The sequence below is a fragment of the Embiotoca jacksoni genome, unplaced genomic scaffold (assembly GCF_022577435.1).
Source record: "Embiotoca jacksoni isolate LCO1_2020_lvr unplaced genomic scaffold, fEmbJac1.0.p SCAF_4, whole genome shotgun sequence".
NCBI classification, from domain to species: domain Eukaryota; kingdom Metazoa; phylum Chordata; class Actinopteri; family Embiotocidae; genus Embiotoca; species Embiotoca jacksoni.
This window is the reverse complement of record NW_027185392.1, coordinates 7,410,001-7,427,500: the sequence shown is the minus strand read 5'-3', so window position 1 is coordinate 7,427,500 and position 17,500 is coordinate 7,410,001. Positions and strand designations below refer to the sequence as shown.

Here is a 17,500-nt window from a genome sequence, read left to right as displayed (position 1 = left end):
AGAGGTGGTGATGGAGGAGGAGGAGAAGGAGGAGGAGGAAGGAGGAAGGAGGGGGAGAGGGAAATAGAGAAGAGAACATAAAAGGCAAGGGGAAGGGAAAATGGTGAGAAACAAAACAGACACAGGAGGGAAACAAAGCAAAGTACAGGAGGTGTAGGTGCTGGGAGGACAACAACAGTGGTGGAAGATATATTTATGTACTCAAGTAAAAGTGGCATCACAATGTCAGTTTTCTCCATTATTATAGTATTTAAATGTTGGAGATGATCAAGGTTTGTCCGCCAAAGTGGAACAAGTTTACTGTGACATTTCTTGTTCAGTAACATTTTCGGTGACAGGTCAGTAATGCTAACAGCCCGAAGATGATTTCAAAGTTCAAAATTTTGGTCAGTGTTGTGGCACATAATTTGCCAACGACCACTAAACGCAGGTACTGCTAAGGCTGATAGCAGTAGTTAGTTTTACAGGTCAAATTAAATAATCAAAGTATTGGACAAATTAGACCTAATCATGGGGCTAATTAAGGGAATTATTTTATATTATATGAAACATTATAGTTAAATTAAATGTCTGTGCTACATTTTATGGCTAACTCCAAACCAGAAATGACTTTGACCAAAGTACTTAATGACCAACATTGCCATCTATAAAGTTTAAATTAGCCTTTAAACAATCCTTATCGCAAATGTTTCTAAAAAAAATTTTTTCTATTTTTTTTATTTTTTAAAGTGTTTATATTTATATTTAATTGTGGTCGCATATTTAAAATTCTTACATCGAACACCAATATTGGTCAAAATCCAGTATCAGTCGTGCTACCGAAGGGGAAAAAGGAGAAATGGAGCAAATGAGGGCCAGAAATAAGCAAATAAAAACAAAACGTGTGGTTACAAACCAGGACTTCTATATCTCATCCTTTCATTTTTCTGTCCGCTTCGCTTCCTATTTGCCTCTTCACCTCCCTCCCAGCCCGTGTTTCTCTTTCACCGATCCTCTCTCTACCCCAGCCTCCCTCTGTCCCTCTCCGCCTCCTCTCTGCTGTCTCAGTGTAGTAAAGTTTTTCTCTGTGTTTGACGCGACAGCGAGGCATTAGTGCAGACGGGCTACTCATCCGCTCAGGGTCAGTGCACAGGGCAGGGAAGAGAGGGAGGAGAGGGTGGAGGAGAGGCGAGATGGACTCTCTACAGCCCAACTTAGAGGGGGCAGACAGGGCCAGATCCTCTGAGCTGTGTGTCTGTGTATATGTGTGTGCGTGCGCGCATGCAGTGTAGTATCTGTGCATATGTATGCCAGTTGTATTGATGTATCTGTTCTCCACAGCTTTGCTGTAGAGGTCAACGAACAAGTACAAGTCTCCTCCGTGCCCACTTGCAGCTACAGATGAACACGCATCCTCTTGCCTCTCTTTCTCTCTCTGACTGTCTGCATCTAACTAACTCCTCCACATCAAACAGCCATCAGAGCAACACATGTCAGACCCAGAGGGGATCATGGGTGCGCAGTGTGTCCCTTTGTGCGTTCGTTTACACTCTTGTAGACTGGGTGAAGTTCAAGTTTAAAGAAAAGGCCCCACAGATTTGGGAAGGCCTCTGAAGGTAGTGTGTAAATGTTGCTCCTACAGCATGTGTCTGAGGTATCAACACTTCAAGGATGTAATAACACTGCGTCAAACACACAGACGTCTGATCCCCTAGAGGGAGCTCTATTCTGAGGGAAAAGACCAGCAACGAAATGCATGCATAAATTTCAGAAGGTGTGTGTGTGTGTGAATATGAATGTGTATGTTTGCATGCATAAGCAGAAATGGAAATTTTATCTCCCTCTCTTTTTCTCTCACTCTCTGCCTCTCTCTCTCTCTCGCTCTCTCTCTCTCTCTTCTGGCGTGAGCAGGTAATATTCCTCAGTGGTGTCAGGGGGCAAAAAAAAGAGCCCATTCCCAGATATCCCAAATTCCCAGCTCTATGATTCCCCTCATTACAGATGGGAACGTCAAAGCCTTGTCCAAGTGCTCCCTGGTCTACTCTTAATTAACCACTACCTCTCCCAGTGCCCCTAAATGGAGAAAGATGACTAGCCGAGGCTCTTACATTTTCTTCATCATTCCCACCTTTCTTTTCCTTCGAGCTTCTCTCCTCTCCTGAGAGCTGAGTCGCTGAATTATTTAAGCATTTAGTATCGTGTAGCCTCTCTGTCACTACTGAGCTCCACTTAAAAGGGATATAGCACACTGTTTTTTCTTGTTTTAATTCTCTAGTCAGAGCTATAACCTAGACTTTAATTTAAAGGATAAAATACTACGTGTTTTGCTTTTATAGTGTACATTATGTAATGACTGAGGTTGGCTACTGAAGACTGTTTTCATCATTAAAAAATATATATATTTCTTGATTTATAACTTCAACATCCTATTGTTCAAATTTTTTGCGTGACCCTAAAGTATAAATATTATATGTTTATATATCACTATAAAGGAATAGTGAGTTTTTGATAGTTTTGTAGTATCCCTGAACATCTGATTTGATTGGAAATTATTGAGGTTATGAAAGTTTGAATGCTGCCTTTTAATTAAAAAAAAAATGTACATGACTTTTCTGGTCTCTTACATTGAGAAAATATTATGTCACTGACCATTTGTAAAACTGACATCACAAACTTTGCCCCACAAATTAAAAAAAGGGCCTCAAAATGCTCACTTGAACATAAAATAAAGTATAAAGTAGTGTATGAACACCTAATCATATCTAGTGGCCTGGCAAAAAGGCATAGCTAGAAAAAAACAAGCCATACGCAAAAAGCTACAACAGATTACCCGATGGATCTGAGGTTGAAACATGAAGTTTTTTCAGGAACATCTGTTAAGTCTAACTTATTTATTCTTTATCAGGTTTAGAGCAGTTATTAGCAGCAGTTATTAGTTACCTGGAACTAGTGAATAGGACTGTGGACCGGACACGCTGGCTCCTAACTCCGCCCCTGTGCCCGGATTGGCCAAACTGTTCTTCATCTCATCCAGTCCGCCTGCTAGTGAGGCCATGGCCGAATAATCTGACGTCTGGAAAGAAACAGGAAGTGGAGAAAGGGTACATTTATTAACGAATCTAAACAACAAGAGCAAATGACGATGTTTACCGTCGGAGGTAACGTGAATGCACAGCGGTGCTCTGCTGTGTTCCAGACAGCAGGGATCAATCTGTTCCTTATATTCTGCAACATTTCCAACATGCTGCACCTTCCTCAAAGCGGAGAGCAAAGGAGCTTTTGTATGAACTCACAAACACGCACACACACACACACACACACACACACGCACCGACGTACAGAAACACACCTACAGCTGAGAGTTTATTGATCTGTTTACAAAGACAGGGATTTACTGTACAACCAAGTCCAACAGTCTATAACCACAGGATCAGCTTGCTCTTTCTCTTCATCCTTCTCACCTTCACACACGCAGGGAACACACACACACACACACACACACACACACACACACACACACACACACACACACACACACACACACACACACTCACACATATATATATATATATATATTAATACACACATACACAGTGGCATTACATAGACCATGGCTAACACAAAGCCTCTTGTCTCCCTAGATACCAACCACAATAAGAACTGTGATTATCTGAGCACAAGCACACACACGGACTCCCAATGCCCTGAACGCAAACACACTTACGTTCACTAGAGAAGTTAAAAACAACAAAGCTACAAAGCAGTTGTGGCCTTTTAGCAGTGCAGATTTGATTCTCTCTTAAATCTTCTAAAAAATAAGACCAAAAAAAATATGAAGTAGAAATGTGTTAAAAAAAAAAAGAAACAACCGAACTACTGTCACAAACTACTATTTGTGACGTTCCCATATGACAATCTAAGGAGCAGAGGGAAAATGTTTCATGTGACCTTGTTAAAATTCACGGCAATTAGTACAAACACAAGAAAATAAATTTGTTTTTGTGACTAAATGTGGATGAGAATCAAAACATTGTCTGTGGGTTTTTTTGATTGCTGTTTTTAAATAATAGAAATATGAAGTGGAGAAAACATGAAAAAGCTACACTATGTACACGCAAAAAGTAAAGATCTTCTAAGATCATGCAGAAAAATTTTTGAAGCATCATCTGTAATAAGGAAAGCTCTAATGCTGCTCAATGGACGGATAATGGAAACTGTCCGCTCACCTGTGTTTGACCCCAACACAAAGCCACCACCCATCCATCCTCATCTCTGCCTGATCTGTGTTGTAGTGTGTGTGTGTGTGTGTTATTTAAAAAGATGGCTTTGACACTGATGACCAACCATATATAGATTAACCACTTCAACAATCTCGAGGCCGCTACATTCATGATGGGCCAATGACCTGTCTGCTGTGTGTGTGTGTGTGTGTGTGTGTGTGTGTGTGTGTGTGTGTGTGTGTGTGTGTGTGTCTGTCTGTCTGTCTGCGTCTGTCTACATGCTCCTTGTGTCTGTGCAATTTGCTTAATATTTTTGCAGCAGTGACAAATTTTATCCTCTCAGTTTGTGCACATGTAAAGATGGATAGGCACTAAAAACACGGAAAAATGTGGAAAAATTCAGCTGTGCAAAAAAAATGTATGTGCGAGATAAGTGGAAATCTAAAAAAAAACTATAGTTCTATTCAAACTCATAATCAGTGACTCTGAGGTTCGACCACTTTCTTCTAAGACAAAAGATCACATCAGCATATAGGCCCGTTTGAGTATGCACAGAACATCACTAAGCAAATCAGAACACCGTGGTCCAAATTCAGACTGTGTTCTGTTTATTAGTACGTTCACTCTGTTGCTGGATCAGTCTGTTCAGTCTAACACGTATAGAAATGTTGGTCAGTTTCAACTCGCTTTTTTTCTATTCGCTGCCGAGTTATCACATCACGGATTGATAAGCTTTTAACCAAGAAGTCATCACAGCTGAGCTGACCGAGCTGCTGATTCTCTCAGTGACGACGGTTATGGAGAAAGATTCATTCATACATGTACAAAGCACCTCTAGCTCACAATATTGGAAAAAAGACAAGTATTCATCTGCAGTTAACCAACTAAACATACAATATGTAGAGTATATGAACCCGGCTGTTAGGGGTGGCTCCGAACCTAACCTTTTAATTGATGACTTAGCTGGTGTTTTGATCCCTTGGCTCCCTCTGTCTGCATGTTGAAACATCCTCCATCAACACACTCTAACTGATCCCAATGTAGGCAGAACAAACTGAAGTTGGTTTAGACAAACGTCTCCAAAATGAATATAATAAATCTACATTTTTCACTTTTCTGCATCAAACAGCTTCGGTCCTGTTTTCCACTTGTGTTACTGCTCCCCTGTTGTGTGTGTTGTGTGTGTTGCGTGCGTGCATGCGTGTGTGTGTGTGTGTGTGTGCGCGTGTGTGTGTGTATGCACACCAATCAGAGTTTCCTTTAGGTTATGAGGTGAGAGTTTGGCACTGACCCTTTTAATATGTCTGCATCTGTGTGTGTGGAGGTGTAAGTGCAGGCGTGTGTTTGTGCTCACTGACCTCTTAAACACCCCTGTGCTCGTCAGCACACAACACAACCACTGGACTGTGACCTGCCAAATAAGAGCTTACCCTGTACACTACAAACATCTCTCTCTCTCTCTCTCTCTCTCTCTCTCTCTCTTTAGACTTCAGACTCATTTTTAGAACCCACTTTTCTCTCGCGCATCAAACCCATCACACCTGTAGTCCCCCCCCCCCTCACCTAATCATACATGCTCTCCCTGCACAGCCCCCCACCGCTCCCCTCCTCTCTTGGCCGCACTCTGTCTTATTATAATGGCGTCTAATGTGTCCATGTATCCATGTGTAGATGGGGGCCAGGCGGCAGCAGCAGAAAAGAAGGGGTCTGCCGTGGTAATTGGCCATGATGAAGTTTGGCCAGTGGGGTGACAGGCCCGCTAAGGAAGATGGATCATTCTCATTCGCCCCCGTAAATGTTGTCAATTCCACCGCTCATACAGCGCCATCAGCCCTCATCAAAGAGGGAGGGACGCAGCTGCCGGGCCGTGGAGGGGTTGGGGTTTTGGGGGGGAGGGGGGCTGGTGATGGTGACGGTGATGGCGTTGGTGTTGGTGTTGGGGAGGAGTTGTATGGCGCAGGATGGAGGATTACGCAAAAAGGTGGGCATGGGGGTGTTCGACATGGGACAGGAAGTCATAGCCAGGAACGAGCAGGAAAGGAGTTTGTTGTATATGAATAACATCTGTTGGAGAGAAGGAACGAGGGGAAGACGGGAGATGGGATTGAGATGATTAAAGGAAACAGAAATTGTTGAATAAATTAACGGGAAAGAGGAAACAATGTGAGAGGAAAATGAACCAAATTAAAAGCGTGTTTCTTTTGGAGGATTGGAGAGGATTCAATCATGTTCAGACTGACTGTAGAGTCCCATGAGGTGGTAATCAGGGGTGGGCATCTCAAGCACAAGTATTGGATATTCACTGGAAAGTAGTTGACTGTTTGAAGACCACTGTTGCCGCCATAAGTGCACACAGATGGAAAGATTCACGCCATAAACTCAAGTTCAGAAAATCCCATCGAACTTCAAAAACCCTCATATTTGACAAAGCAAATCTTGATCTGTAGATTAACCCTGTGCTCAGTGCTAAGTGCTCTCAAATGTCTCTGCATAGCTGTGGTAAACTTTTAGTATGCTGGCTTTACCTTACACAGTTGGCACTGCACCTAATTTTTGTTTATTTATTTTAAGCAGTTCCACAGAACTATTTGCAGTCATCTTTGCATGTTTCTTCTGTTTGTACTGCAGCATCTAATGTCACAGTGACATGTTTTACTGGACCCCGTTAGCAACGTGTTCTTCTAGACAGGAGGAGAGTCGCATTAACTATTTGATTCTTCATTTTCTGATGGTTATTTGAAAATTCGAAAATCCTTTTTCTTTCTGTTTCCTTTATGGCCAGTGAGAAGGACAATAAAGTGACCTTAACCATGAACCTTGCATTGTTTTGACAATTTATGGATCTGTCACTCAAATTGGACCACTTCCAATAAGTTTTTCAGTGTGACAGAAAATATAAGTGTATGAGTGCAATTTCTTAGTTAATGAAAAGATCATCCATATGAGTTCTGTACAGAGACCATGAGTGCACGTTTTGTCAGGTCAGTGTTGAGCATTTATGCCATTTACTGTATAGTCTAAAGTCTATATGCCAAGTGAACAGGATTTTCAAAACAAAAATAATGATAAGAAGTATTGAATGGACATAGAAAACATTTTTGAGCATGTAGAATACACACAAGCTTCTCATTGACTCATCAATAGTCTTCTTTGCTTCATTTACTTCATTGTCTTTCTCTGTCGCTGACTTTAAGAGAATCTCTGTGAGCAGCGACAACAAAAAGAGGACAAGCCTCAGGCTGATAATGGACAAGCCGTACACACCTGTAAAGTCCTTTACCTGTAAACTCTTTAGTGGCAGCCCTGCCATTAACTTTGGTCTAATTCATTCTCTCAACCGTACACTTACATAAAGCAGCTCGGTCTGCTGACTCAGATATGGGAGGGTAATGGTTTGGTCCAAATCTCACATCAATAACAGATGAGCCATAATCGGCCCTCTCTCTCTCTCACACACACACACACACACACACACACACACACACACACACACACACACACACACACACACACACACACACACACACACACACACACACACACACACACACACACACACCACCCAAGCTGGCCCTGTTGGCTTGCACCATTTGCATAATAGTATTTCCCTTTTTCTCCACTCTCCAAATAGCTCCCGATTTCTCCATCTCCCACTCTCTTTCCCCCTCGCCACATTGTCTTGTGTTATCCTGATGGAAAGAGGCTTGACTATAAACAAATACAATTCCCTCAGTGGCCCACAAACTGAGACAGGGATTGTGGGGAAGGAATTTATCTGCGCGCAAACTGAGCGTGGCAGCAGTGGGGAGGATATTCATTTCCAGACAGACAATCCACATGGACCTCAACTCTAGAGAGGCTGTAAAAGTTCATCAATTCTTAATAAAAAAAAAACTGGGCCAACATTTGTTAATTATGAATCAGTTACAGATTTAGATTTACAATTATGCATTATTATAATGATAGTTAATGTCTCTTTTCTTTTTTCTTGAAGACACGTCAGAGATTTTATGCTTGTGAAATAAACTGCAAAAATACGTCTGGTGATATTTGCTACTTTTTCTCTGTCAACAAATCTCTTCATTAAACCAAAGCCATCACTGAATTGATCCTTCTAACAAGTGTAAATACTAGAAAGACACAAGCAATTAGACACAAATTCACCCAATGTGTGGTACCAACTTGAGCAAAATAAACATCAGTTTGAGTTTATATAGTTTCATTTTAAGTGCAGAATTTCTGCTCATTCTGTGGTTTTATGCAATCATTTCAGGGTTTGAGAATCATTTCAGGGTTTCAGTTACACTGACTTTCCTTTTACAGAGGAGAGTTTTTAAAGATGTTGCTGCTTCTAAAATCAGCTATCAAAAAGAGGACAGTTTACTACTTGCTTTACTACTACTGCTACTACTACTACTACTATGTTTCTCTGGTTTCCTTACTAATTTTTTTCCTGATTTGCTCTGTTAAAAAATGACCAGTGAGAAAGAATTGTGCACATAACAGCACATGAAAGCAGCCAACAGGCCATTATAAATAAATAAAAATACTCCCTGCACATGTTCTTGATCAATCCTGTTTAACAGCAGGTAAAATGCAGCGCATATACATTAACGTATCAGTGACAAATCATTAGAAATGTTAATTTTGGTCTTAAATTTTGTCTGTGTTTATTCCCCTCCAGCTTTATAAGTGTCTGAAATCAATAAAAACATCTAATACTTTCTTTGACAAAGGAACAAAACATCTATACTTTCAGTGCATGAAACTACAAGGTTACTCCGGCCGTTGTAGACTGCACATTCAAAGATAACAGGATTTGTTGTTTCCTTCTAAACAGGCTGTGGAACTTGTTTTAATAGATTAGGTTGGCGCCATGAGATACTTTTTCATAGGGACACCTCTCATCTGAAGGCCAGTGTTATGGTTGGGAAATGAGCAGGATAGAAGACCTTCACATTTACTGCTTGGAGAAGAAGGCTATGCTCTTCTTGACTTCAGGAAGAGCAGTGAGAGATGAACATGCAGTGAACATGGCTGTAATTTATTCTGAGTCAGTCCCACGTATACACGCTGCTTTTGTGAATACTCTGCAGAGCACAAAATGTGTATTATTCCCGCAGATTAAAACAGGCCCCAACAAATCTTCTTTAAAATCTAATGTTCAGCAGTTTTGAATGAAACTTATTTTTAGGTCTTGAGTGTAAAGGTCTGTAGTTTAAATAAATGAGCTTGGGAAGTCAAAACGTATTAAGAGACCAGTTAACACATTTGGTTTTGGTCTTTCCATGAGATTTGTTGACGGTCAGAAAAATATCAACATTGGCTTTGAATCTATGAATTAACTTCTTACCACCTGGTTTATGACACCGTCAGAAGTGAAGGCTTTAACACTCCGTTACAACAAAAGTAGTTGTGCATTATAAAATTGTCGGTCGCTGTCGACCACTTTAACCAATTCCATCCTTTAGACTAGATGACCTCTGTCCTCTGCTTCTTTTTAAGATTTATGGATTGAAGTAATCTCAATGCGAGAACCAGTTTAATCAGACTGGTTGGTACTGGGATGGGCATTTGGACCTGGGGGCAGCACGGATGGGTGGAGGCGCCATCAGCCCTGATGATTTATCACCTGGATAATAGGAAGTGATTGAAGGGAAATTCAAATGAACTCTCTCTGACACGCACACATGCAGACACACAGACGAGCACACACACATAAATTAATAGCGGGGCTTAATAGACTACAGAGAGAGGGGGAACAAGAGCAGGAGAGGGAGATGAGATAAAAGGATGGCTTGTTATGGAAAAAAGATAAAGAAAAGGTCTGAGACAAACAGGTTCGAGGAGTAACTACGGGTGACAGATAAAATACGATATGCTTGTGAGGAACGTGAGCAATTTTACTTTTTGTCTATTTAAGTGGGTTGAAGGAAGAAGAAGTAATAGACGAGGCTCCTGTTTTAGTGGAAGACAGCTAAAGAAATAAAAATAATAATAAATAATGAGGAGCTTTATATAACTGTTTGAATGCAGAATATTGAGCCTCTTATGCTTCTGTTTCTCTCTACCTTTTTCTGTCTTTCACAAATACACACACATACACATTGACTCACACTTCGTTAAAGGCACTGACATGCGCGCACACGCGCGCACACGCACATCACCAGCCGGGCCAAGTCTATCAGGCATCTTTTAGGAATGTCACTCAAAACACAGCGTGACCCTCCTTGACCGCAACCCCACCAGTACCGACACACACACACACAAAAGTACACACACCTTAGCCCACATACCAAAGAGGCTGAGCTGTAGCTGTCAGTGTGTCAGTGTTAAGGGTATGACTGTCAATCATTCCCTCTGGGAAAAGAGGGGGTGGTCAGAGGTGGAGGGGACAGATAATGATGTAGATTTGTGTGTTTGTGTGTCTGCTCGGATCTCTTTGTAATGCTTCTTTTTTTTTTTCCAAGCCAGTTTTCACCCCAGCGTGACCAGCAGTGTAAAGCCTCGACCCCGGTGGCTTGACCGGGGCTCAGAGAGGACACTGACCTATGAATCATGGGTATTATAGTCTTGAATCGCAGTCTATAGAGCCACTACAGCCAATCCCTGTCGACCTCTCGCCCTGAGCCACTCCACTCCCCATGTCGGTCAGAGGAGAGTGAATGGGTTAAAAAGCCAAACTTTGCCCTGTAGGTCTAAGGCTGCGGCCTATTTGTACTTCCATATACTACTACTCGTCTCGGGTGTGTTTGTCCTCTTGCCCTTGACACTGACTAAATAAATAAACCTGAAGCAGGGGTATGTTTAAAGAATGCGGAAACAAAAGTGTCATTTTGACACATTGGCAAAATATTTCCTTAATATTGACCGGAGGGCTGCAGATTAGGAGACATCTGAGAAAAAGGTGGAGCGAATACAAATGATAGCTTGTTGTCATTTTGTTATTCAGCGTACAACTTACACCTGTCTATTCCACTCAGATTTACATTAATTTACTGCTGGGAAAGGGTGGGAGGTCAATTTAGATGCAACATTAAGACACAGACACTACCTCTCTCGCTCTTGGTTTTCTCATCTTCTTTCTCTCACATGCAAACAACGCGCACACACATATGCAGCATATTCCCAAGATGCACCAGCATGCCGACAGCTCCATCTCTGTCCCCAAGCAGCAGGAAGTGAGGTCATAATGAGAGCCAGGTCAATACGCTCATTAACCCCTGCAGTGTGCCTAGATTATCGGAACATCAATAGGCCAGACCTGACTGGGTCACAATGTCCATCAGACCACAGAAACTCACAGCGGCCTGTCAGACTAACAGAGAAAACACCACCTGATGTTGACATTTTCAGATCACTGTGAAAAAAACACCAACATGGAAGCAGTTTAAAACAAAAAGATCTATTAGGATAATTACAATGTTTATGTATTGCTTTTGAAACTAGAATTTGGGGATATAACTAACAAGATTGACATGGCATGGCAAGGCATAGCAGGTGGGCTGTTAGCTAAAAGCAAAGACAATCATTTCATAGGTTAATTAGATCAAATATCTAGCAGTAATGTTAGCTTGCAAATATGGTAAACAGCTTACCGAGTTGTTTAGTTTGAGGTGCGATCAAAAAGGTCCAAGACTCCAAACAGAGGGCAGCACAGTTATGAACATGGGCCGGAGGATGCTATAGCTTTAATAGCTTTTCCAAGTTGTGTCACTTGATCAATATCAGCACCTCTAACGCACGTTTTTGTGGCCACTGGCATGTTTACATTTGTGATTTCGCCATAGACTTGAAACTTGGGCAGAGAGTGCACAATTTTTGGGGTACTGAAAGAAGTAGCAGGGATCTAAATCCAGTGAGTAGGAAGGGTGGGGAGCAATGATCGTGTTTTTGTGGGCGGGAAACTTGTGCGGACGCGTTACCATGAACTAAAGTGCCGTCGTGTGCCTCAGGTAGTTTGTGTTTCCTTAGACACCTCAGAACGTCACAGTCAAAGTTGGTGTTGACAGTCTGACCCAGCTGGGAGAATTCACAGGGCAAAACCCAGCCAACGTCAAAGAAAACCCAGTTGCACTTGACCAGATGCACCTTACTCGGTTTTGGACAATGACGTTTAAACCCTCTTGAAATACAGGTGCCGCTCAATGGCTGCTTGTGTGTCTCACACATTGCTTCATTGATAGAGGTTCTCTGTAACATTTCAAGGGTCTCTGTTGCCGATTTACAAAATTTGACCCAAAATGTGTGCGCTCCGTGCTCAGTGAAATCGTATTTGCGTATGTACGTGGCGTGGTCAAAAAATCTGGTTCAAGCAACGCAACTTGGAATACTTATTCACAAAAGTTATTACTTCTCCCTGCTCCATGAGCATTGCTGTGCTCGTGTGCAACGGGAACCGTCTCTGAACCTGTTGATCGTACCTGGTATAGCTACGTCCAAAGTCCTACAGAAGCTACTTGTGAATCTTTAGCTCTCTGAGCTAACTCAGTTTAACACAATGCTTTTGCACCATGCATATAGGATTGCCCTCTGTAATACCTAAATATTAAAATCGTGTCTGTCCTTGAGAGCTCACTACGTGTTCAGCTTTCCTTTCTTTTTTTTATTTAGTTCTAGAAGAATGTAGTTGGCGCCTGTGTCCACTGGCAGTGCCAAACGGTTGTCATAGCGTTGGCCAGGCTGAGACTGCTGTTCACTCACTCGTTAAACGATAAGGCTGGCATCATTCTATACATTTTGTTATTGTCAACAAAAAGACCAAAAACAACAATATTTTTTAACTTGTCTTTCAATACTTTTTAAATTTCCTTTGCCTCTCTGTCACTCAGCCGCAAGACTAATTGTTCACACTTAAGACATAAATCCTTAAAAAAAAAAAAAACAGCTGGATACTGTTGTTTTATTATTTCAGGACTATTTTTTAGGCACGGATGAATACATGTTTAGTACTATTGGAATTATTTGTAACATCAGGATGGTTTATGTGGCATTAGCTCATTTAAACTCTCACCATGTTCATTATAATTAAGGAACTTGTCACTCAGTGCTACGATGTGGTTCCCTGGTGTGTTTTTCTTTGTTTGGACTCAAGGATCGGTAGTGAAGAATAAGCCATATCATTCTTTGGATATGGAGACAATGTTTGTTGTTGGTGGAATCAATGCATCGTTGCTTTTGGTCTTTTCATGAGGTTTGTTAACAGTAAGAAATGTATAGAAAAACACCACACTTATCTTAAAGTGCACTCACTCAGGCTGCAGTGAATGCTAAAGAAGCAGCAAGCATACTAAAAAATATATTTGGAATCAAAAAATTTTTGAAATCAACAGAACTCAAAGGACTGTGGTAGGAGCAGCACAACTGGATGCCTGAATGAAATAGTGTTGTGATACTTAAATACAATGCTATTTGTAGTAGCACCAACTCTGCTTCAGTCAGCTCCTGTCAGTTTTTCATGGACGGTTTTGCTCTGCATTAGCCCTATTTTTATTTAACAGCCCAGAGTCACATCAAACTGCGTCAGAGCTACGTTGGTCCACAGCACAAATTGTATTTGTTTCAAGATAACAGCTCTAAAATTGTGAGAAACGTATGTTTAAGACTGGGCTGTCGAAGAAGAATGCAATGTGACGGAGTATACAGACTGACAAAGTCGGTGCTAGAAGGACTCGGCATTGGATAGATCAAACACAGAATTTTACCAAGATATCTCTGTCAGAGTTTGTGAGAAAGTAAAAATCATGGTAGGTTTATAAATTGGTAATCTTATGTAATTTATTTGACTTGTGTAACATAAATTAATACACCGATTCAATTTTACTAATGTAAGTAACATACTTATTTCAACTCAATGTTTGATCTTTTCCTAAACCTAACCACATGGTTTTGGTGCTTAAACTTCAGTCACCTTGTGCGTATGTGTGAGACACCAGCAAGCGCTGGTGGACAGTCACATGACTGATAGAAAAGAATAGGCCAAGAAAAATGTTGGTATTGCACTATTTGTGAGCCGTTATTGTGAAATTAATACCTTTTGTGCTTTGGACCAATGTAGCCATTTAACATTTGATATGTGACACCGGGTTGCATTAGAACACACTACAGTCTGGTTAACCCCTGACCTGTTCCCAAACTCAGCCTCAGCCCAGAGCCTGCACGATGCCTCGCCCTTACCTTGCCAGAGTCAGGGCTCACATAGAGGTCAGAGCTGGATTGGATTGGACAGGATGGCTGCCTGTCAAAGAGGCGGTCCAATACCTCGATCTGCTGTGGAGAGAACAGCTCCCCTCTCATCTGCTTCCTGAGGAAGTCCCGCCCACTGTGGCCGTGCCCATTGGCCAGCGGTGACTCCTGCAAACCTGCAAAGAGGAGACAGAGACGGGAGAGAGGAGTGAGGTTAGAAAATATTCAATAGAGGAATGTGAGAGTGGAAGAGGGAGATTAAGGAAGTGTTCGAGAGTCTTATTTGTACAACAGAAAGAAAACCCAGATGGTCATAGAGGAATTAGGGGAGGAGTGAAGATGTGAAGTGATAATATACATCAGTAAGACAGATGTGGAGAGAAAAGTTAGAGGACTTAAATGAACTCCAGTGAACGGATTTTGGACTGAGTGACTTCATAGATTGTGGAGCCTCAGAGAAAATGGTATACAAATGCAATCCATTACCAAGCATATGCTGTCTCTTCTTCTTGATCTCAGAAGTACACTCTCTGCTCTCACATACACACACTCCTCCGTCCCTCTTGTCGTATCACCCCTATACACACACACACACACACACACACACACACACACACACACACACACACACACACACACACACACACACACACACACACAGACACACAAATATATATGGCTGCGGTATCAGTATTAGACTGTGAGCTCTCGTATCCTGCAGTTATTGCAAGGCTACGGGACTGAACGAGACAATTATAAGAACTCTGAAGAGTCGCGGCCCACAAATGATTAGAAAAGAGAGAACGAGAGAAAAAGATAAAGAGAAAAAGGGGATGAGGGTGAAAATCCCCCGCTATAGAGCCAATTCATCGCTCCAAACCGCTCCTGAGAGCCTATTTTAGTGCTGGGGGTCACTGTGTGTTTGGTGTGTGTGAATGTGTGTCCGGGGGAGTGATATGACAGACAGGTGGAGAGGGGGAGGAGGGGGCTTCAAATATATATATTTTTTTTCCATTTGGACTGAAAATAAAGATTCATTTGCGCCGGATTGTGGTGCCAAAGAAAAATCAGAGTGGCAGTAGTAGATGAAGAGACAAAGAAAGGAAAGAAGGAAAGAAGGAAAGAATCTAAGCTGGGGCTTTAGGGCAGTTGTAAAATGTTTTTCTTTCTGTCTCATCACAGTCAACATTATAGAATCATTTCTGTTAATCACAAATGGAGCATTTAGATGCTTTTCATTTGAACCAGGGAATCGGAATTTACAAGTTCCCAGTCTGAACTTTCACCGTGAATGCCTCTTGAAGTTGGATTTCCGTCAGGTAAAGTCAAATGAACCTCACCAACCCCAACCTCAAAATCTAAGATGGCTGGTGCACATTACAGGAGGTGAAAGCTGTAAGTAATACTGGTTATTAGCACTTCTGATGAAATCAGTTGTGTATCCAGTGCTGCTCAACTGGCCTGGTATTTCCAGACCCAAATTCACTCCATGAATATATGGGTCTGGCCTTGCTCCATTATCCTGTGGTTTACAACAGATTGGTTTAGTCAGGCTATTTTACACTGAGGTCTATAGAGAGAGTCGCTTGTTTTCCCCCAAAAGGTGGCGGGTACGTCTCTGAAAGTTCCCGGATGTGCCGGTCTGATCTTTGCGGTCAACTTGGGTGTCTCGTAATTTGCAGCTCCGACTTCCGATGTAAATGTAACCCAGCATCATTTCTGTAGTTTTAGATCAGTTAGAATCACACTGTACTCGTCTAGTTCATTACTGAGATCTGTGTCACTGAGTGAGATACTTTGCTATTGGTTCTTGTTTGAAGGTTAGAGCGATCATTGGGCCTGTAGCATTTTAGCTGATGTAGCCTCGGGCTGGGTTGTTCTGCCCAAGACCCGCAGATTTTGATGTGGAAAAATCTGTGGATTTCCCCTTTAACAAAGTGATAGTTGAATAATCCTAGTCCTGGTTTAGTTGCTCTAACCATGGTCTTTTCCTAACTTCATCCATACGTAGTGGATGAAGATAGTGCAAATATTGTGGAAAATGACAATTTTAAAAACATAATCTGAGGTTTTACAACATCATCCAGGACTAACATTCTCCTCTAGTCTCACCAGATTAGACAAATTACGACCAACCCAGTTTAGTGAGATTATTTTAACCAGTATATTTTAAAGTAAAATCAACTGAAGTGTCAGAAATAATCCCCACACTGCACAAGGCAAAAAGAATATGTGTGAAGCAAACTTGATTAAAGAATCTGCTAACTGACAGTTTAGGTAACAATTTTATTGTTCACCTCGTCTTTTTCTTCCCAAAAATGTTTTTTTTTTCTAATTAGTCTTGATTTTATTTGAGTGAGGTTGCTGCATCCCCACATCTTGTCACAAACTTGTTTTTATTGCAGATGGGATTGATGGGCAACACCATGAACCGGCGAGCCAAGTTGTCATCGGATTTAATGTTACAATAAATGGTAAAATGGCACATTTAACCACGTGCTGATCTATAATACCACAGCTGTATTATCGTACTAAAACTGGGTTATTTCCCCCCTGTTTGATGTTTGTGAACCAAATTTCAAAACTTGTTAGAAACATAAATGTAGACCTGACACAGTGGCACCAACAGAGGTTTTGGTTTATTTCAAAGACTTCTAGTAAACCTCAAATCTTAAAGCGGTATCGAGCTCACACTCTCACACAAAACCTCGCTATACATTTTCAGTACACAAAACCTCTTTCACCCACTCTCTCACAAACTCACTCCTTGATCATAATCTCTCTTTCACTTCTGCACACACACACACACACACACACACACACACAAAATCACGCACACAAACACACACGCACACATGTACAGATGCATGGAGCAGTCTGAGTGTATGGTCCAGGTCTCTGGTGACAGACCAATCAGGGGGGGAGATAAAGCCGGTATGATGCTTTAGCCTGGTAACCCACGGCAACCCATTTAATCCCACCGGCCAGTCCCCATGATGGAATTCAATTGATCAATCATGTAGCTCTGATGGCACCATTTCAGCCAGCTTATTGCTTTCTGCTGTCTCTCTGTTGCGCACACACACACACACACACACACACACACACACACACAC

General features: G+C 41.7%; 1 protein-coding gene across 1 annotated transcript in view; it reads right to left on the bottom strand.

The window, feature by feature from the left end:
• Positions 1 to 17,500, bottom strand: part of pax5 (paired box 5) — a 57,005-nt gene that overhangs the window by 11,920 nt on the left and 27,585 nt on the right. The window contains exons 6-7 of the mRNA XM_069168046.1: positions 14,376 to 14,560; positions 2,920 to 3,052 (exon numbers count right to left, since the gene is read on the bottom strand). Coding sequence (XP_069024147.1) covers positions 2,920 to 3,052; positions 14,376 to 14,560 — 318 coding nt within the window. The remainder of the gene's footprint in view (positions 1 to 2,919; positions 3,053 to 14,375; positions 14,561 to 17,500) is intronic.